The following is a 21,978-nucleotide window of genomic DNA, read 5'->3' on the forward strand; positions in this document are numbered from 1 at the left end:
TCAATCTTAAATTCTTTCCCAAGCCTCACCTATTGTCAGTGTGTCACTTTCATGGTCACTGCCAAGGCCAGCATCAGAGCTGCTCTGGGAGACACTGTCATCCTGGTCACAAAAGAGAAGGCAAACATTATTTCCTGCTGTTTACTCAAAATGGGGCCCACCAGATGGTACACTCTAAGTAAGTCAAATCAGGTGCTGCAGATGGTCACAGCACTGCAAATCTGAAATAGAATTAAGAGGTCACAGGTATAGAAGCGAGTGTTACAAAAGTGTACACTTTATCCATTTTGTATCTCTCTCTGATCAATTGGAGCACTGGCACTCAAAGAAACTTTAATGGAGATGTACATCCCATGCAAGAGTTTAACCAAACACCATCCGGCACAGTACCCACCAAACCGGTTAACACTTCTTTCAAAAAACAAGGTATTTTCCTCTGAGACATTCTACCATGTAAAACCTTAACTGCTGCTTCCAAACAGCCTAAGATTTAATGAAGAAAGAATAAACATGAGCAGGAAAGGTCATATGTACCTTTTTCAGATAGGACACTGTGCTGCTGCTGTTCCGGCAGGAGCTCAGAGAGGAATCCACATCCTTTTTGACCAGGGTCAAATAATAACCCGTACCCAGCTGGTTCTTCAGGAAGAGAGAAGAGCCAACACAGCAGAGCTTGCCATGAGAAATGATGGCAATCCGGTCCCCAAGAATGTCTGCCTCATCCATGTGGTGTGTGGAGAGAATGATAGTGCGACCTGGAAGAGAGCAAGGAAGGCAAAGTCAAACCTGTGCTCCTGCACCAAAGCCACAATCATCTGGATTTTGCAATGAAGTTGGATGGGAGGTTGATGCCACACGTTTGGCTCCTTTGAACAAGACTAGCAGTATGGAGAAGATTCACAACTGCTTATGGGTTTATTCTCTACACTGTCTGCTGCCTCTTGTTCTGCTCAGCAAAGGCAGGTTTAATTTCATGTCATCAAGGCTGGTTGCATGAAGCAGAACAGGACATTGCTGAACACCAAGGATGATCTTCTGGGTTTAGCTGCCCTCATAACCCAGTAAAGAAGTTTGTTCATGAATTCCGACATGAACAGGATGAAAAAAGCAATACAGGCAAGAGACATGAGCATCCTTATACTGCATTGTCTTTGTTCATTCCTCAGTGCAGGCAACAATAGATTTGCAAAGACACATTGCTATTTTGAGAACAGTCATGAATCAGATTGATTTTCTTTTGCCTTCCACAACACATTCACCAAAGGTAGAGAAAAAGACCACATACCTTGCCGATACTTCAGAAGCAATTCCCATATCCCTCTGCGAGAGTAAGGATCTACCCCAGCTGTAGGCTCATCCAGAATGACAACCTTGGAGCCACCAACAAATGCTAAGGCAACAGAGAGCTTCCGCTGCATCCCACCTGTCAGGCACAAGAAGAAAGGTGTTTAGGCTGATGTAGAGACAAGTGGAACAGCAATATTTGCAGCACAGTGGATAATGAGCTCTCTGAAAGCAAGCAGACTGAGCTGAACAAGTACTGCTGCTCCTTCAGACCTTCAGGGTGACACCACCTTCTGGACAGTGGATAATTCATCTGGATAGTCTTTCCTCAATAGAATCTAGCTCTCCTCCTACTGCAGTGAACCACACCTCATATGCCCTTCCATAAATGAATTATACTATCTCAGCACCAGGGGTACCAAACTGCCAGCTTGGAGGCCTAATCGTATTTGAAGATGTGGCTCACAGGTCTCCAGAGTTTCACCTGAAGAAATAAGTCCCCATGAGACACCCCTTTCACGGAAGTATTTCAGAGGCAAAAGCAAGGAACTATGTTGCACTCTTCAATACTAAAGCCAACTGTAGTCATCTGCTCTCCCTCCCCAAAGTCAAGTGTGCAGTCTGTGCTGATACTTGAGTAAGACAAAGGCATCTCAGTCCCCCTTGTATCTGGTACAGACTGATACTGGAACTCTGCCCCTCCTGAACAAAGGAGAAGGAAACTCCAGGTCACCAACAAAAGGGGCAGAAGTCAGCATAAGGAATGCATATATGGCTCACAAACAGCAAGGGACTTGGAGACTATGGTCCAAGCCACGCCCACCTAAACTCATAACCCCCAAATATATTAATAAGCTTTGGAGAACATATAGCAAATGCAGGTGAACTATGCCATGATGGAAACAAGTACAAAATGCTCAGAGGAACTGAGTGACTTGTTACGGCCATTAAATAGCTTGAAACAGTGCAAGATTGTGATGTTTACTTAGATCCACTGATTAGGTACTTAATGAATAACTGACTTCTTAAGTGCTTAATTGTATAGCAGTTTATATCGAATTGCAGGATCCCATCAAGGTCCACAATGCAGCCTCTGTGAAAGCCAAAAGTGTGTTTCTGAGGCTGAGAAATGCAAAAGATCTGAACCTACCAGAGAGTCTGCTTGTCCTGGCTTTCAGTTTGTGAGGCAAACCAACATCTGTTGCCATCTGCTCCATCTCCTCTTTCACCTTCTTTTCCGACAGCCCTTTGAGCCGAGCATAGAACCAGATGTGCTCCTCCACAGTCAGCCTAGGGAACAAACGAAGCCTTAGGGCAAAGTTGAAAGCACCATGCAGGGATTCATCCCTTATATTAGCATTACTGCAGGCATTTTTGTTTGCTCAAAAAAATATCTTTTATGGCTAAGGTTTCAGAAAGGAGACACAGACTGGGTGCGCTCAGCTTGGGCCTGACTTCAGGGTGTGGCTCTATTCAGCACACCATGTAAATAATCCTCCGTTAAGGGCTCTTGACAGCAGCACAAACATCCCAAATCACTAGGCACCGGGGAAACACTTGGCTCAGCTGAGTGGAATAGGTTATTAACAGACATGAAATATGGAAGTATAAGCTCTTGCTGATCAATCTTAGGCAGTAAGGAATGTGCTAACAGAATGTTCCTGTACCAATCTCATACCACTCCACTGCCTTGCATAATGCACACAAAAAGAGTAGGCCTGTCAAAGCTGAAAGCCCACTGTTGTATCCTAGAAAACCCAAACATCTGTTGGATAGCATCAGTCCTGCATCTCACAGATGATACTCACAAGTCAAACAGCACATTGTGTTGTGGACATACACCCAGGTTCTGCCTGATGGTGCTGAGCTCAGAGCGGATATCTTTGCCCAGGATGAAGGCTGTACCTGAAGTTGGGGGAAACAAGCCAGTCAAGATGGACCTGAAAAACAAATAGAACAGATAAGCAGGTTCTGCCACTGAGAAACAGCTGCTGAATGATGGCTGAATTAAGAGTAGGAGGAAGCCCTGGGGAAATTCCATATCAAGAAAGTAGCCTGAGAAACATCTCACTAATGGATTAAAAAAAAAAAATCAGCTCCAGTGGTTTTAACAGTGATCAAAGAACACCCACATAGCTCCTTGAAGAAAAGATTTTTCCCTCTAAAAGCTTCTTGTTCTTTCAGTCCCAATTTACTTTCTTGCACCAGTAAGCCAGAATCACAAATGGCATTACTACAAAATCCTGCCTACAGATTCATTTGACACAGCCTCAATCTGAACTCCCTTCAGTTACAGTCCCCTGTATATGTGAGGCAGCAGCACTAGACTAAATCATCAGAGGCACTTTGGTCTGCACCAGCTTGCACACTGCTGTTCTAATGCTATCTCTACTATACAGATAAGAGTTGCAGTACTCAGTCACTTCCCAACTGTCTTAAATCATTATTTGGTTCTTACATGGTAGTGGTTTTCCCTGCTCCATTATGTCCCAGAAAGGAGGTGATTTGTCCTTCATAGAAGTTCAGTGTGAGACCATCTACAGCAACTTTCTTGCCATCACGGTAAACCTTGACCAGGTTCTGGATGGAAACACCAAGGCTCAGATGCACAGGCTCTTCTTCCTTGCAGACTGGAAGAAAACACAGCAAATCAGAGAGATATGATAGGTTTTAACAGAAATTGCGTGGGAGTTTTAACAGACACATTCCCCCAAACCTGTGGACAAATGAGCTATATGAAGAATCGACCTCATTTCTTCCTCAAGGACAGAAATTTTCCACAGAAGTTGTCATTTAGCTATTTTCTCCTGGGCTCATCTGGGAGCTCAACATCTCCAGTATCACCAGGGTCACCAAAAATATGAGGACTTCTCAACTACATGAGCCTGCAGCACCCACCTGCACTCAGGTGGGTAAAGTACCTTGGGTTTATCTGGAAACACCCACATGATCAGCATTCCCAAACTGTGATAACAAAAGGATGATCAATTTCACCTCTCCATGCTAGTCCTGCTCCTGCTGTCCTTGGACTCTTATTTCAGAAAAAGGCAGACCTTAACACTTCACTTCAGAAAGGCTCTGTGTCCAGCACTTACCTTCTGAAGATGCCTTCTGGTCGAGATGAGGGTGCTGCCTGTCCTGTGGCTCCTCCCCAAACCAATAGGACTTTGTGAAAGGAAAGTACCAGGGTCTGGGAATCCCATACTGGCCTAAAAAGAAAAGCATTACATGAGCCTGACTGCATCTATTCCTTTTCTTTTATTAGCTTTCAGGACAAGAAGGGAAGTACTCCAACCCCAGTAAGCCTCCAGGTGAGGCAGAACTAAGAAAAATTCTTCATTGATGAAGACAGTGACAGACTCTGGGTAAGAGACATCTAACTTCATTTTAGGGCTAAAAACCCTATGCTGAAAGGTGCTAAGTAGGTGAGACTCGACTCAACTCCTCCCTTGCAGCACAGCCTGTGAACTTTAGAGGAGGGTACAAGTGAAGTACAGCAAAGCTTCTGGAGCTAGCTCAGCCATGGCCACAATGGGGCCATGCTTCTGTGTTAGGCAACACTCACTGCTATCAGCATGCAACAACCTTGCTCTGATGCTGGACTATGGATTTGCCACATGACCTTTATGCACCTCTGCTTAAAAATGGGACCAATTTGCACTTTGGCAAGTGAGAAGGGTGAAAGGATTTATTTAAAAGCCTTAAGACATGATTGTCCTTCAGAAGCAGACCTCACCTGGAAAGACTGATTCAATGTACCAGGTCATGACTCCATACAGGAAGGTATCAAACAGCATCATGACAGCAGATGTGGTGATGCTAAAGCCATCTTCTTCCAATGGGCTCTCAAAGAAGTTGTCCCACTGGACACCAACTCCCTGCTCCTCAAACAGTGCAAAGTACTCACAACCGAAACCAAAGGCTACGGGAGACAGCAAGCTCTGAAAATAGGAGGCATGAACATGCATTGAGTGTTCGACATGACTCTCCAACTAGTTATCTTAGCTGTAGCACAAGGCTATTGGGACACAGTCCATATGAAAAGTCACAGTTCCAAAGACCATCACTGAATTTGCACATATGCAGTGGCAGATTTGGTCTAGGTTTCAGCAAGGCCTGAAATCTCTGCTGGATCACCCTTAATTGTTTGTTTCCCTGTTTTCTTTCCCTTACTCTTTGGATTTTCATGCAAGGGAACAGGTTGTAACTGTCACCCTCCCTAGACAGGTAAGAAGTGCTGGGCAGAGGAAAGGTTCCTTCAGCCTGCATATTTGGTGATAATGCATCACAGCAAATAGATCAAGGCATCTTAGTCCAGCTGCATTACTTCTACTACCAAAGCCAACAAAACCCTCCCAGCAGCTTCTAGCAGGTGCAGAAACTCTTCGTCACACTCAGCCCTGATAGTCTTATACAGAAAACTAACCTCCCATTGCCACTCCCTGCCTTGTACCAGTGTCCAGCTAGAGAGCTGCTGAGTGCCATACTGGTGGAGGCCCAGTGCCCAGGAGAATTTCATCAAGACTCACCGCAAAAATCTTGAGTGAGAAGCTGATGTGGTCCTGCCAGGCAACACACAGCACATAAGGCAGGTACAGAGTGAAGTAGACAATGCCCCCACAGGCAGCTGCCAGGTTGGCCCTGGAGAATACAGTGCTGATGAGGAAGCACTGGAGGATGGTCACAACGGCGAAGATTGAGAGGAAAATGAACACCACACTCGGGTCGCTGTAAGGCAGCAGATTCCCCATCTGGCAGGAGAACAACAAGTGCATCAGGCTTTGAAAGGCCTCTCCAAGACACCCCTGTTACAGGCAGCTCTGCACAGCTGCTGCTGTTTAGGGCAAGTGGGGCTTTCTGCAATTTGCACAACAGCCTCCCCAGAAGTGAGGCAGTACAAGAGACATCTTTTCAAGAGAACTGAATCTATAACATTCCCTCCTGATGTTTTCAGCTACTCAGTCCTGTTGTTCCAAAAGCCTGTTCCCAAAAAGTGACTGGTCAACACATACCCACAAAATCCTTCCCAGTGTGTCAGTGCAGACCACTGCTTAGCAGGCTCTCAAGGGTCTAGAGCCTGCTGCCGTAGGCCAAACCAGGTAACTCACCTTCAGGATCAGCACCAGCAATCCTGCACTCATCAGGAGAGGGACAAGGCTGCTAATGAACCAGCTTAACCAAAGGATGCCATTGTCAAGTCCCATGATCCTCATTGTCTCTTTCAGCCGGGCTTCCTTCTCATACACAATGCCCTTAATTATCACAGCCACTGAGTAGATCCAAGCTAGTGTCATGAAGAGAGGCATGGAGCGGCTCATGACACGCAGAAATCTGAGAAAATGAAGGAAAGGGGCCAGGAGAATCGAGTGAGAAACATCACTGCAACTTCAGGTACCACTTCAAGGGCTATCAGAGCATGGTGACAGCTAAGGCTTCACTGCACAAAGCAGCTGATGTACAAAGCCTCACACAGGATCAGTGCCTTACCATGAGGTGAGGCAGATGGGTTTAGAGCACATCACCAGTTGGGAATGGGAGTTGGAGCTGTGTCACTCAGTGGAAGAGTCAGTGCAAAGAGCTGTCTTGCCTAGGGACTGCTCTCAATCGTCCTCTTTCCACTCTCCTGTGCCTGTCTGCTTTTTTCCCCAGTGCTATTTTTGCTTGCATTAGGTGTGGGCTATGGTCACACCTCAGGAAGATACTTTGTATGTTAAAGTCCAGTACTGACAGTCCCTTTCCTGGGCAATGACTGCAATGACTCTGCAAGTCATTACATATTCTAAATCCTCCATGTGGGTGCCCTAATTCCAGGGATTAGGAACACTATGGAGATTGCCTCCTCACTGATAATAGGGACATAAACCATGCCTAAGGAGTGACAAAAGCCCATGCCTCCCAAGATCCTCCTCCTGGAAGCTTTTGAAGCAGCCTGCATACGTACATGTCATCCACATAACACGGGTAGGGCATCTGCTGCACATAGACCCCTGTCTTCTTCTCTGTGCCTGTCTGAACTCTGATGATGGCCTGTTCTACCACATCCTGCAGGTAGGCAAAGCCTCCCCAGACATAGCGCATGTCCTCAAAGGGGTCAGCACGGGGACCGGGATCCCAGTACCTGCACCAAGGAAACAAGATCTTTCCATTAGAAATCCTCCTGACCACATCCCTTGTAAGAAATTGTTCATAAGGCAAGAGGCTAGGGCTCACCCATCCTTGATCTTGTTGGTTCTTTCCACATTATCAATGTCCATGCGTATCTTGTATTTCACATGTTGAGGAAGGTCTGTGCTGTCAGGAGTTATTTCAGTAAAGACTATGCCAGCCCAGAACCTCCTTTCATCCAGAAGCTCCAAGGACTTGTTTATAAGCCGGACTTCTGTTGGCACAGGCTCCAGTTTGTCCAAATTGACACACTAAACAGGGACAGAATTAGAAGCATTTATGGGATACACTGCCAAATCAGAATGTACTTTATTTATGTTTGGGGTCAAGGAAAAGGACTCTCCAATGGTAGTACCACACCTGAGAAAAAGACAACAGCATCAGACTGTTTTGCAAGGATTTGTGTAGCCAAGCAAGTTGCAAGAGTTGTCACTGCTGCCTGCTTGACAGCCACCTACCAGTCAAATACATATCCCTGAGAAATACTGCAGCAAAGGCATTTTCTGTACAACAGATCAGGAGGTAGCACCGTGGTATTACCTACAGGATCTCATCCAAGTAGGAATTTCCATATATAGTCTTATTTCGTCTGTTACCAATAAAGCAAGTCTGATTCAAAGCCTCTAAACATCAGTGGAGAGACTTGAAGGCTTTAGACCAGGCCCTTAACAGGCCATGACCTGTTTCTGTTGGCACTCATCTCCAAGATGATCAGGCAGCAAGCAGAACTAATTTTGTTCTGTGCATTTAAAGCAGCTGCTAGCTTCACCACAGTCCCCAGCTAAACCCCAGACAGAAGTATGAGCTGCTACACTGCCGGAGACGGCAGCAGCTTTCAGTAACTTAGTAACAGAAGAGCAGGAAACAACACGCAGAGGCTAAAGCAAAAGCTTCAAAAACAAGGCCTACAGTTAGGTTCCTACATCTACTTGTAAGTATCTGAACAAATGGTAATTTTCTCACATGCTACTCAGCCCCACTAATGCCTGTCTGTGTCCAGAAAATGGACTGAGGAGTATCTATCTTCCCTTTTCAGAACACCCGGCTGCATGAGTGGAGACCAAGCTGCTGCCCTCCCCCAGCTGCATGCCCACACCAACAGGGTCTCACCTCCATGAAGCGGGAGATGGTCTGGATCGCCCGGTCTGTCTCATTGAAGGCATCCACCCATGTATACACAGAGCCATTTTCTGTCTCAAAGTCCTCTGGATTGTTGGACAGGAAATGGGCAACATCCTCCACTGTCCAGTTGGAAGCTGGCAAGTGCAGGTCCCAGAGGAGTTTGCCTTTCAGCAGCGTCTGCAGGTATTTTGTTTTCAAAGGAGAAATAGGTGGGAGAATGAATGTTAGATTTGCCCTCTCATAATGAAAACAAGCACTACCGGGGAAAACACCTGTTGGAAAGGTGCAGGGAGAAGCCCTCTGTCATGCTGATGATCAGCACACTGGGTTCCTTCCTCTCACCCTCCCACTGAGAAGGATATGCCTGAGAAGGACGTACCATCGCTGTGCTTTGCGGGCTGGCTGGCTGTCTCCATGTCCTGCCACCCCTCTCCCAAGGAGAGGGCAGCAGAGAGCCGCGCACAGCTCTGCACCCCACACATGCAAACTGCAGAAGAGGGGAGATGTGTGCTCAGCGGAAATGCGTTTGGCTAATGCTGGTTGCCAAGCTCCGCGCACTTTTCTCCAACAAATCTCTGCTCCTGGCTGGGACGGAGAGGGACTGAGGCATGGCTGAAGGCTCAACTGTCACTGTGATCATCAGAAACACCAGCACTAGAGGCCAGGTGATTTTCTTACGCATTTTGCTTTTGTGCCAGCAGGGCTTCCTGAAGCAGCCCTGTACAGCGAAGATGTCCTGCCTTTGTTCTCCTGTCTGGGACAGTGCTTTCTTCACCCAGTTCAACTGCTAGTTTTCTGAGGACAGGCTGTTGTATGCACAACGCCTAGCTAAAGTGCAGTACCAGGCAGAAGCACCCATCACTGAAGCAGAAACCAGTGCACTGGGCAGACAATATAAGGCCAGGCAGGAAGGAAGCAGTAATTGTACAGGATATAGTTGAACTGAAGTCAGGGAGATAAAAAGAAAAACCTGCAGAAATCCTTATGAATAAGAACAGGAAATGGATTTTATGCCACAACAAAAAATAAAGAGAGGTAAGGAGCTTGCCCATACTCTGCTGTTACCAGCAAACCAGAAAGTAGCGGGTCACACAATTACAGAAACAGCATTGCAAACTGGAAAAACAGAACAGACCCAGCTAGCAAAGGAAAACATACATAAAGGAAATCCAAGCAAACAGGAACTGGATGTGCTGTGCTCTATTTCTCATTTGGTCTCCCAAGGTTAGCTTCTGCCACTATCACCAGCAGAAAGGACACCATGCCTGCAGAGAAATGGCTCAACCTCATCTCGTTCAGTTCCAACATTAAAGGTCCTGAACCCCAGGGGCACATGTCACCCTTCCTGAAGTTTGCAGCCACATTAGCACCAAGCTAGAACTGGCAGAGATGGGCAAGCAAAGCAGTTTCCTCTCCTTTGGCAAAAATAAATGCCAAACAGATTGTACAACCCAGAAACTTGAGAGGTGATGGCTGGTCAATGCAGCAGCATGGCAATTGAATGGGACTGACAACAAAGGAGTCCTGATTGTGCAAATGTCAACAGGCAACAACAAAGGTGTTACTACACCAGTACAGAGAACAGCAGATTGCTGGGAAGGTCAGTAATTAACTATCAGAGGCAACAGGGTTAACAAGCAGCATAAAATAAAACAAACAGAAAAGCCCAGGGCTCACTAAACAAAAACAAACAACAAAAAAAATTCATTTTTCAGAGGACATGACTGCAAATCAATGTTTTGGACCTTGACTTTCTGCCTGAATTTTGCAGCAATCTGTTCAACTGTCTCTGGCGCTCTAGCATGTCATGTTGATGGAGAAGTACAACAGGGCAGGTCACAGATTATTCAGCAGAGCATTACACTAGGGTAAAAAAGGAATGAATTTCAAGGTTTATAAGACCTGGGAAGGTCTCTGTATACAGACAGGTGCACTGTGATACCTAACCAGCTGTGTTGCAGAGACAGCTGGAAAAGCTACTCTACAGTTGTCCCTCTGTTGCTCAATCCCAGTTTTACACCACTGTGCTTCCAAACACAGCGGCACAGGGTACAAAGATACACCCCTCAGAGCTGTACCTGAGGAACCATGGTGATGTTCTCATAACACACTAGGGCAACATCGTGGAGCAAACGGCACATTTTCCAACAGAGGCAGATTAGAAATGGTTGTTAAATGTGCAACTGTTCCTGTTTGCAGGAAATTGTTACACAAAGGAAGGAATGCCAAGCATAATGCAAGATCAGTACAAACAAAATCTCTTTCAAGAAGGGTCCCATCCATAATACTTATCTGCCCAATTCAACACTGAAGCACCATCTAAAATAAATATTTCATCACTTATTGCAAAAAATGAGCAGTGGTGGCTCTGGCAAGGACAGCATACTGACCCGAATGAGATCCATTTCCTGACTACTTTCCATAAATGTCCAAATCTTTGGGCTTATCTCCTCCCACATTCCCCCGAGGTCACGAAACACACCCAGCTCCTGGAATGTCCTGTTCACCTGTCACAAAGAGGAGAGGAAGGTTATTTCCAAAAGCTGGCAGAGACCCATCATGGCCTGAGAGGGTGCATTGAGCCTTCAACATTAAGTGCATGGGAGGCGAGAGATTAGGGAAGCTGTGTTTTTGCAGGCAATCCTTTCTAGGCTTGTGTTTGGGTCCAATTAAACTGGAGAGGGCCAGCTGCACAGCCAGAGGACATAGCTCATGCTACATTATCAGAGGACAGGGCTAGAGTTACCTCAGACATGACCTTCCTTACAGCTGGTGTATCTGGAGTGTACAAGATCTTCCCAATCAGCAAGGGTTTCAAAGCCCTCCAGATAATCCTGGAAAGCGGGCTGGATTCCAGGTTCTTCATTAGTTCATTGCAGTAGGGTGCTGAGGAAGAGTACAAAGATGAGTGGCTGAACAGCAGTGACAAATGCAGATGGCATATGCCACACTCACATGAGCTTCAAGGACAATCAAAGCTGAAAGCAAAGCATTTTTCAGATACAAGCCCCCTCCTTTACTGCAAAGCTCCACAAAAAGCCCCTTTCAGCCCAAGCCTGCACAGTCTGCCCAGTAAACGTGGAACAGCCAGGTGGCCTCCAACACTGAGAGCCACAGTACTAGTTCTGCAACACTCCCACAAACCCAATGCACGGCTCAACAGGCTCAATGCATGCAAAACGAGCAAAATTTGTCCCAAAAAGGTAAGATTTCCAGAGGCTGCACATCGCTGTGCTTCCCTCTCCCACTAAAGCAGGTCTACTACACAGGTTTCTGTGGACACTACCGAAGGTCCTTGGGAAACTCTGCAAGCTGGTATCTTTGCTAGCCTTAAGAGCACATGCAGGACAACACATGTATGCTTTTCTGAAACAGCAGTGAATATGTCCCTCAGGACCACCTGCTTTCACCTGTGGAAGTTTGGAAAACACTAGGGATGACAATCATGAAGTAGATGGGACCTCAGGCCATGCCACTGTTACACTTACTTGTGGAGTTATCATAGAAGTTAATAACATCATCTTCAGTGCTGTTGCCTCCAAACAGTGCTTTGTAATTGTTATCCTCGTACCAGTTGAGGGATTTAATTTTGAGGCCTCCACCTTCAGGATGGCCGCACACAATGCGTGACACAGCCTGATAGATCTGTGTAGAGGAGTTTGAGGCGTTCACATTGGTCAGGAACATCACCTCTTGTCTCATGTCACTCCAGCTCTTCATGCTCAGCAGCTGGAGGGGAAGAGGATAGAAAAGAATGGAAGCAGGTATTGAATGGGATTAGTAAAAGGAGAAGTTCTTTCCATGTGCCTTCAAATCACACAACAGATTTTTGAACAGACCCTTTAACACAACATCAAGGGTAATAACCAGGGAAAATATTTCCCCACCACCACACTGGGAGACTGGAGAGAGAAGTCTCCTTTGCGCAAGTACTTGGAATGTATCCTTGCAAAGTTTTTTACTCTTGAGTTTCTTCCTCCAATGCTGTAGGTGGCTCCTGGCTTGCCTGCCCTCTAACATGGAAGCTGCTTCTCCTTCTGGTTGCACAATAGTTTACATTCCAGTGGAGTACCCTCACAAGTACAGGTGGGGTGGGGTGCCTTGAGTCAGGAAAGGGATTAAAGGAACACCACCAAGTGACTGCAGCTCACGGGACACAAACTGGATGAGCCACAGGCCACAGCAGTGTCAGCTGGCACAATTCCACCAAGCCTCCACTGATTTACACCAACAAGCCAGTCTGACCTCCTAGACTGGCATTGCTTATCCCTGCCCCAGAAGCTCCTTGCCCTGTTGTTAACAGCATTCCCAGAAAATCCTTGGAAACAAGTCTGGCTGCAGCCAGGAGCCTAAATCACAGCATAAGCTGTGCAAGCAGCTTGTCACAGCAAGAAGCCTTCTCCACCTGACACCAGGCCTGAGGTGACAATGCACAATCAGCCAGAACAATCAGTACCTCCAGACTCATTTGAGTGGCATAAGCCAGACAATACATCTGCAGTGTGCCATGAACAAAAGCACCCAGCCCTCAGCCTGAGACACTCACTGCACTTATGCTGCCACATTAAGGCACAGCCAAGTTCACCACAACAGGAAAAGCAACCTGCATGAGCACTGGTTTCATGCTATGCTAGAGCATTGCTCTCAGATCCCCTGTCTTGAGATGTCAGAATATCACTTCTTTGATGGTGACAATGAGTAGGTGTTATGAAAAACTAAGATAGAGGCAAGAATCTAGGAAACTTCCTCTAAGTAGCCTTCCAGCTTCCATTTATTTTCAGCTCAGGAAACTTCTATTTCCTAACTCTCAATGAATTTCCTCCATGGTAAACTGGAGTTTAGAACACCCACAAGTATTTAACACCCATCATCTCAGGAAAGAGCATCTTCTCTCTCCTTAATTTGGCTGTGGTTAGCTCCACTTGCTGTCATGTGGTTTTGTTTTCTATTTTTACTGCAAGAGACAGTGAACATTCAACCCCTATTGCTTCTTCATGTGCCACTCAACTCTACAGGTCTCTGTCATATCCCAAAATCATCTCTTTTCCCAGCTGAACAGTCTCAGCCTATTCCCTTGCTCCTTTTGTGAAAGTCATTCTACTTCTGGATGTTCTAGCTGGCCTTCTCTGAACTTTAGTCCAGTTCTGCTATCCCTTTTTGGAGAGCAAGAGCCTAAACCTGTGTTCTGTATCAAAGGGTTTCACATAGCATCATGGTAAAATGCTACAGCTGGTTCTCTGTCCCTCTTTAAGTGTCTTCTAGAGTTTTATCTAATTTCTTGACTGATACTGAAATATCACTAATTATGATATTAACCTGGATGTTCTTACTGCGCTGCCCACAACAGGAACATGCACTAATAAGGGCAAGCAGAGCTGCCGAGACTCCTATTTGTAACTGCTCATCAGCTTCATTTTGGAAACTATTTAAATGCTGTCGTCCAACTGCCCTGCTTTCAGAGACAATAACAGAGTTGATCAGAGACCATCTGCCACTTTTACTCACTGCATATTGGTTCTGTCACCTTTGTTTAAATAAAATGCAGATAACCAAAGTCTAAGACAGCTGGCAAAGCCAGCCAGCAGCACTGCCGAAAGCAGCAGTATGCTAGAACAATTGAATTCAAGTTCACCCAAGGAAAGCACACTCAAGACGCTTTGGCCTTACAGTGGGAGGTAAACTTGACCCTTTCTGTTCAACTGTAGCACTGCGCGTGTTTTAGATGTGTCAACATCTGGAGAAAAATTCTTGATGCTAAACAACAGCTACTACGTGTTACCTACACAAGGAGCCTCTATTTTCAGATGCATAAAAACACATGACACACTGATATAATGGAAGACAGCTGTGAGAACAGCAAAAGCCTGAGTGCAAATGTCCAGAGTGACTGATTCAAGTGTTCTTTCATGTCCTTAGTACTCCCTGCTGCCTTTGCCTGCAGCCTAGTGCCACTCAATCTGGCTCCACAGGTTCAGGGTGACCTACAGGACACCAGCACTGGGGGACATGAATGAAAAAAGCATCACACAACAGCTTTTGTTTGTCACATATGCTCATGTAGATTTTTGGATTTGATGTTTCCTCACCAAAAAGGCCATGGCTGCATTTCAGCTGTGACAGTTTGAGCATGCAATTCAAAAGGATCCCTTGAGGAGTTTTTGGTATCTTAGGTAAAATGGCTTGTTTTTCCTTAGTAAAAAGGCAGCTGCTTTAGCTGAAGTACCATAAACTCCCTAACATAACAAGCAAAGGTACTCAAACAGGAAGTGCACCTAAATCCCATGAACATATGAAGTGTTAACGATCTTAAAGAGGGATTGCATTGGCAAATACATTTCTACATATTATCTTGAAAGAGTTTGAGCAAGGAAATTTGTTTCATCTTTGGCACCAGCAACTCTACAATTCTCATGCAGAGCTGATCTTTTCAGACCTCTGGAAGCCAGTATGTAAAACGTGAAGGGTTACTAAGCCATTTCTTCTCCCAGACATCAGACCTGGCTCCCTAAGTGTTTCTAAATAATTGTGCTTGCTCTTGGTTTTAATCTGCCCTCCTAGAAGTTGATTAAAAGAGTCCAAGGACACACATCCAATCAATCCCCATACTCCAAGACAAATATTTTTTTCAGACCATTTTCTAATTAAAATTCCCTGCTAGAAAGGCTCCTAGACATGGCACAAACAATAGTTCTCTCCACCCCCTCAAGCTGCTGCCCTTTGAAACAAGGGAGCAAGTCCCTTCTTTTCACACTGAAATCCGCCTGACAGACAATAAGGAGTAACTTTCGGTCAAGCCATCTGGAGCAGCTCATGCTGTACACAGAGCAGAAAGCTGTCTTTGTTTGCACAGCAGGGCAGAATAAAAGGTAGTCCTACCCAAAACAGCTGCCAAGCAAAAGGCACGTTACTCTGGAACTTTTTCGGCCACATCAGCAAACTGACTATCACGTGGTTTCAATTATTTTTATCCCAGACAAGAAAAAAAGGCAAGCTTAAATGACGTAACAGGAAACAGCTGTAGTCAAACTCTGAAGGGCAGCCTCCCTGCAAGCGGCAAAAGCTCTTGCATGGTCCTAACTAAAGCTGATCCTGGAATCGTCTTAATTTGAAGGTGAAGGGGGCTGCATGGCAGGCTGTAGGACTCGGGGAGGGGTGCGTGCCAGGAATTGTTGGCTGGCACGGCACAGGCTCCCGGCAGCTGCCCCTCCGTGGGAGTGAGGCTCACGCTAACCTGGAGTGACCTGCTCTTGTGCCTGCTCCCAGAGGTTACTGCCGTTCACGGGCGCCGAGCTCTCTTGCTCTGATGCAAAGACGGAAGACTAGCGAAGCAAGGAGGAGGCGGCAGCATTGTTTAGCGAAGATGGAGGCGGCGGCACTGTTTAGCTTAGATGGTTGTGATTTCTGCTCCAGGGACAGAATGTTTTTGACTAATAGCAGCACTTCAAAGTCAGACAAAAAAACTAGGATAAGTTTCTGGCTCAACATCCACCCCGCACTCCCCAGATTTGGATTTCTGACTCACACTTAGGTATGCAGGGCTTTTTTCTCAATCTATCGCTTCACCTGAAAAAACAAATACTTGCAGTCTCTAGAATGTCAATTTGACACTGCAAATTGCTGTTTATGTTTAGTGTTGTGATGTCATTCTGCTGAGTGCCCCACAAGACTGGAAAACAATCTCTGGCTCAAAAAGCAAGATAAAGAGGAAACAGTAGCCTATAGCTACTGATTTAAATTATAACAGCCACAGCATCTTTTCCACATGCTATACCCTCACTGCGCCTGAAACTCACTAAATACAACCAAGTAATAACCCTGACATGGGCTGGCAGCTGAATGGAAAAAAATAGAAAGGAAAGCCTCAACATGCAGTTTGCAAGGCACTACTAGGCAGCAGATGTACTGCAAGCCCGACAGTTGTGCCACTGCTGAGAAGGCAAAACACTACAATAAATGCTTTAATTCCTGTTATGGTATTTGTAACTTGAAGTGCCAAGGGGATGCAAAGTGCATGCTGCCTGTACTGACACAGGGAAAATAGCTGTAGGATGGGGAAAAGTTTCAAAACAAGCCAGGGATTTGACTTTGAGTTACCTCTTGTACTCGATCACAGGCTAAGACAGCAACCATAGTGATGTGTTCTCTTGACACAAAGGCTCTTCTTACCTCTTTAACAAGCTTCCCAATGCTCTCTCTCAAAGTTTCCACAGTTTCTGATAGATCCCACAAGGAGGAATTGAAAGAAAGTCGTGTCTGCAGGAATATAGAAAAGGAAACTAGAAGTTATTGCAAAGTACAAACCAAGAAATTAAACTTATAAACATTCTTGTATAGAGCAGCAAGGACTGTTTACATGGTAAAGTGCTTGGTGGGAAGACAGAGCTGGCTTTCTGTGTGACCTTGAACTTAAAATACTGTGGGCTTCTGCACCCTGCAATGTGATAGGATCACCCTTTTCTCTTTTCACAGGTCAAGTGCACAGATGCCATAACCAGAACCATACCAACAAAATGTCAAATGTATGTACATACACTTACAATGCAAAAGATGACTTGCATTCCAGGTCACAAAACAAGCACAATCCACAGAACAGAATGTGTACAGTCCTGAAATCCTGCAAGCCAGTGCTAAGAAGGGGATGCAAAGTCAGTACAGCAGAGGAAAAGACAATTTGGTGGGCACAAGTTTTCAGTGAGACGACAGATAGCAACTCAAAGACTTCCCTAGTGCAGTGTACATCATCATCATCACTCAAGTCCTCCCATCAGGCCTTGATGTTCTTTATCTAAACCAGGAGTGTATTTTAAAACAAACAGCTTCCAGGAAATAGCTGGCATGCACTGTCACCAAAGAGCAAGACTGACAGGCTTCCAGAAGTGGAAGGCACAGCTTTCAGGAAACTGCTCTAGCAGGGAATCACACTGAAGACAACTCCTTGTTTCCAATTGCTCTGCATGTATCTGGTGGCCTGGAATTTGATTTGTGGGGTTCTTTCCCCCTTCTGTACACATATCTGGATTATCTTGCATGGGAAACATTTGGGCACAATCTTCATTTTAAGGGAATGAAGATTAAAATAAATTCCTAAGATTTCACATTAGTAGCTCCATGTTGCAGCATTTGAAAGCATACTAAAGTTACAGCATTGCGACCCACAGGAACAGTCAAGGCCTTTGATTTTAGCACACATCTTTTGAGCTGAATCTCTTCTTTTCCACGTCTTTCCTTGAGAAATTTGTGGAAACAAAGTCTGGAGGTTTTCACTTGCAACTTGATCTGCTGGAGACTGGTAAGACCTGGTCATTGCCAGCTGGTGTAAATGGCCACTGTTCTGCTGATCTGCTGAGATGTTTAAAATTCAGTCAACTTTTCTGAGTCCACAGTTAGTCTCTGCTCCAAAGCCAGTTGCAAATTCAGGGACAATCTCTCTAACCTCTGTGGATCTTTACTAAATGCAGTCCCTAAGATTTGGATAAATGAAAACATATCATCAAGGCTAGAAGAAAAGCAACTAAAAATCCCCACAGGCTTAGACCTTCAAGATACATTTAAAGAAATTTAGCCAGCAAATATCAAAGCTACATATCTACTCTACTACTACTACTTTAGCAATAAGATAAGGTAGAAAGTTCCAGGTTCACACATAACAAGTGATATGCTTGTTCAGTTCCATATAGCTCAATCTCCACACAGATTTGTGTTCACTGCATTCAGAGGTGATTTAAGGACAGGGTAGATGAGGAAAAGTTTTCTGAAGATGCTAATTGGCTCAGAACAGTGAAAAGTTAAAATCCAATTGCAAAGGATTAGTGAACAGCCTCCTACTGACACACTGTTACAAAGTGCCAGACAAAATTCAGCACTGCAAAGTAAAGTACATAGGGAAAAGACAGTTCTACCATAAGATACTCCTTGTATGGCTCTGAATTAGCTAATGCCACTCAAAAAGGGAGATCTTAGAAATACAGTGATAAAACAAATCAACATTAATATAAATCCACAATGCAATCCTGCTTCTCAAGTGCTATGTGCCATTTTGGGTTCTCCATCTCTGAAGGAATTCAGGTACAGACAAATGCTGTGATTCAAGGTAAGAATGGTTTTTGAAGGAAGAACAATACAGTTCTTCTAATGGGACCTGTAAGGACAAACAGAGGTTATGACAAAGGTCTTCAGACTTACAAGCAGGATGGGGAATGGAAACAGGATGATTGCCCACCGTGCCTCATCATATAGGACTAGACAACTTCCAGTGAAATGACCAGTTTAAAACAAAACCAAAGGAGCTTCTGCACACACAACTTAGTCAAAATGAAAAAAGTCAGTAGACTCTACACAATGCTGATGGTATTGTGAGTTTGAGAAAGACTTAAAAGAATTCATTGAACATAAAAAATCTTATCAAATGCTATTAAACAAGATCCCAGCAGCGGCTGAGAAGGTCTGGGTTGCAAGCGACTGAAGAACAGGACATTACACTAAGGAAATGTTGTTACATACTTGCCTAATGGCTGCATCTTTCACATGCCTCCATTAAGGGCCACTGCTGGACCATCAGTCAAGGACGCTGAGCTTAACAGGATTTATTTCTGACCTCATATCTAAGTCTTAGGTGATTCAAGGAGCTTGCAAACCTTACCGTGAAATGTATAAAGTACCCATCTATCCTTTCATACCACAGCACCCTGAGCTTTCTTCCCTAGCACATTCATACCACTTCAAATTCATTTCTCACCAGAACTGGCAATAGTATCGAGGTGGAGGAAATTTTACTTTCTCTACCACTTCTTGCACCTCAAAACCCACTCAGGAGAGGCCTCTCAGAAGTCATCCCCAGAGACAATAACAAAAAATCAGTTAAAAGGGCCAATCTTCTTTGAACAGATGAACATGTCAATCATTTCCCTGTAACACACATCTTTGTAGCGACTCACTAAGTAGTTAATTACATTAGTAAGAAACCTCTAGATTCAGGGTAGATCCAGGAAGATTGGTCCTACTGTGAGACTGTCTTTAGCAGGTATCTGCTCTACATCTTGGGGTTGGGAGGGCAGTGACCCATTTACTGGCAAAGTGCTGCAAAAACATCACCTGTGTGTTCTAGGCACACTGTGAAAAGACAAAACTCTAGCAGATTTTGAACATAACTGCTCTCCACAATTACTGTGGTAGGGGCTAGCAAGTCAAATTTGTCTTTTGGGGCAGCCAACATCATAATACTCTTGAGGTACTGAGTTCACATGAGGGGACTCTGTGTGCTTGTATGTGCATGCTACAAGATTTACTCTAGTGACAAATACTTGAGATGGCTGAAGTTCACAGACAAGCCTTGAATAAATTAATGTGGATGGAAAAATCTGATTCTTTAACATACCTGAGAATGAATGTGTTTAAAGTGCTGGGAAGTCATAAAATTCAGCCAAAATTCAGTCTGCATCATACAGCTAACTGTTTCTGCTTAGTGAAGACCACTCTGCCACACTTACTTTGAAATAGTTATTACAACTTTATACTGATCTTAGCAGAAACTTTCCACTGGCCTCTGCAGAAAAATCACGTGCTTTAAGCTTCTGCTTTTGTTTCCTGAGAGTGGAAGTCTCAAACCACTGCTGCTTAAAAGGATGATATCATTGTGCTTGATTGAAAAAGCTCTCAAAAGACTATGGAAAGCCACGAGTTCAGTTGCAGCACATATTTACATTATGAGACCTTTTCTAAAAGCCATTTTTCAATTGTAATGCATTAATTATCTAATGCTTAGTTCATTCTAACCATTTGACAAAATACCACCATATTATGGGAGGAGAAAAAACAATTGGATTTTCATGTGCTCACCCACACTCTTTCAAGGACCACTGTAATACACAAGCCACAGTATATTCATGGCTTATTACAGATCCATACCACTGGAAGTGAGTGCGGCAAAGCCCTTCTTAGGCAGTGCTGCCTAAGAGATGAAATCCCACAGGAGCAATTTGAATTGTCATTTAACCTTCCCCCCACCAAATCACACTCAAAACTGGGGAGATTTGCAGAGGGAAATACAAGCAGGTCCTTCTATGCTAAGAGAGAGTCAGAAGCGTCCGACTGGACTCTGTTGTGATGGGTGGGAACTTACTGCCATTGCTCTTGTTACCCTTTCCCAAACTGTGTAGTCCCTCCATGGGACAACTGCTGGCCTAGCACTGGCAGGAAGCCAGGAAGGAAATTTGCATACAATCAGATGTACTGCTTCACTGCTGTTCTCAAACCAGCTTCTCCTGCCTCAGTCTCACTCATTACACCCAGGACAAAGCAAGCCTCAAGAAGAGAAGTGTCCACAAGCAGCTTGTATAACATGTCCTATGTCCCACGGCATCGTTGGTCAAAAGGCTTCAGAGAATGGATGCGGATTAAGACATGGGTCATGGAAGAGGGGATTTGAATTTTTGAACCACTTGTTTCTCCTAGGGGAGTGAACACTCAGAGAAGAAGGAAAGCTGATCCTCCACCTTGGTGCCCTGCAATCACACCCAGATATTCTGCTGACTTTTGATCTAAACAGCCTGCCTCAAATAGGTTCTTACATGACAAAGAGTAAGGAGACACACTTTAACCTCCCTGCAACACCTCTATGTGCTTGGCTCTGTTTTCTCGTCCTACAGAACAGGCTAAATTGAAGTAATACAAAAGATCAGTGACAGAGCTAGAAATCCTAGTGTGAAATTTTCAATAGAAGTTACTGTCTTAACTGTACCACTGCTCTTAGGGCAACACTCAAGGTGTTCTGCATAGAACTGAGGAGCAGGTATGTAAAGTGTTTATTCCTTGCCTTTCTTTTCAAAAAAACTTAACAGTGCTGTGACATTTAGAACTCATGCACTTCATCATGCTTGCACTTTAAGTTCTTTTTTCAAAACCTTTATCTGTCCATAATTTGCTCATAATTACTGCATTTTTGAGAGCTACTTAGAACACTTAAGAGTTTTCCTGAGGCTGCAAATGCACACACATTTTAAGCCAGCAGAAGCAAGCGTTATCATCAGGGTCTCAGCCCACGCACTCACTCCCTGATCATAGGGCACTCAATCTTGCACCCTCCCCTGCATGTTTCAGCATAAATATTTGTACAAACACACAATCAGATCAGTCACTTTTAATCCAGATTAATTCCATGATGAAATTTACTGCATCATCTTGCAAAGGGAATAACAAACAGGAATGCATAGAGACAAAAACAAGCACATGGATGTCAGCCTAAGTCATATGGATTAAGACACTTCAAGAAACCATAGCCACTTCACTTCCCTGATATCAGGGAGGCACAGATTTCCAGTTTACAATTGAAGCCCTTGCTGTTGAATTTGTAGAGTTCTTGCACACAGTTGCAAGCCCTTGTATTAACTTTCTTGTACTAACATACTGCTT

The 21,978-nt window shown here is 44.7% G+C and overlaps 1 protein-coding gene across 3 annotated transcripts in view; it reads right to left on the reverse strand.

The window, feature by feature from the left end:
- ABCA1 (ATP binding cassette subfamily A member 1) overlaps nucleotides 1-21,978 on the reverse strand; it is a 91,763-nt gene that overhangs the window by 19,523 nt on the left and 50,262 nt on the right. For all 3 annotated transcript variants that reach the window (XM_085042992.1, XM_085042990.1, XM_085042991.1), the window contains exons 8-24: nucleotides 16,738-16,824; nucleotides 12,060-12,300; nucleotides 11,318-11,457; nucleotides 10,962-11,078; nucleotides 8,560-8,748; nucleotides 7,495-7,700; nucleotides 7,226-7,402; nucleotides 6,393-6,615; nucleotides 5,814-6,035; nucleotides 5,021-5,225; nucleotides 4,380-4,493; nucleotides 3,743-3,914; nucleotides 3,093-3,224; nucleotides 2,435-2,574; nucleotides 1,286-1,423; nucleotides 535-755; nucleotides 30-102 (exon numbers count right to left, since the gene is read on the reverse strand). In XM_085042992.1, the coding sequence (XP_084899118.1) occupies nucleotides 30-102; nucleotides 535-755; nucleotides 1,286-1,423; nucleotides 2,435-2,574; nucleotides 3,093-3,224; nucleotides 3,743-3,914; nucleotides 4,380-4,493; nucleotides 5,021-5,225; nucleotides 5,814-6,035; nucleotides 6,393-6,615; nucleotides 7,226-7,402; nucleotides 7,495-7,700; nucleotides 8,560-8,748; nucleotides 10,962-11,078; nucleotides 11,318-11,457; nucleotides 12,060-12,300; nucleotides 16,738-16,824 (2,797 nt within the window). The remainder of the gene's footprint in view (nucleotides 1-29; nucleotides 103-534; nucleotides 756-1,285; nucleotides 1,424-2,434; nucleotides 2,575-3,092; nucleotides 3,225-3,742; nucleotides 3,915-4,379; nucleotides 4,494-5,020; nucleotides 5,226-5,813; nucleotides 6,036-6,392; nucleotides 6,616-7,225; nucleotides 7,403-7,494; nucleotides 7,701-8,559; nucleotides 8,749-10,961; nucleotides 11,079-11,317; nucleotides 11,458-12,059; nucleotides 12,301-16,737; nucleotides 16,825-21,978) is intronic.

Source organism: Lichenostomus cassidix, chromosome Z (assembly GCF_008360975.1).
Source record: "Lichenostomus cassidix isolate B80296 chromosome Z, HeHo_3.0, whole genome shotgun sequence".
NCBI lineage: Eukaryota > Metazoa > Chordata > Aves > Passeriformes > Meliphagidae > Lichenostomus > Lichenostomus cassidix.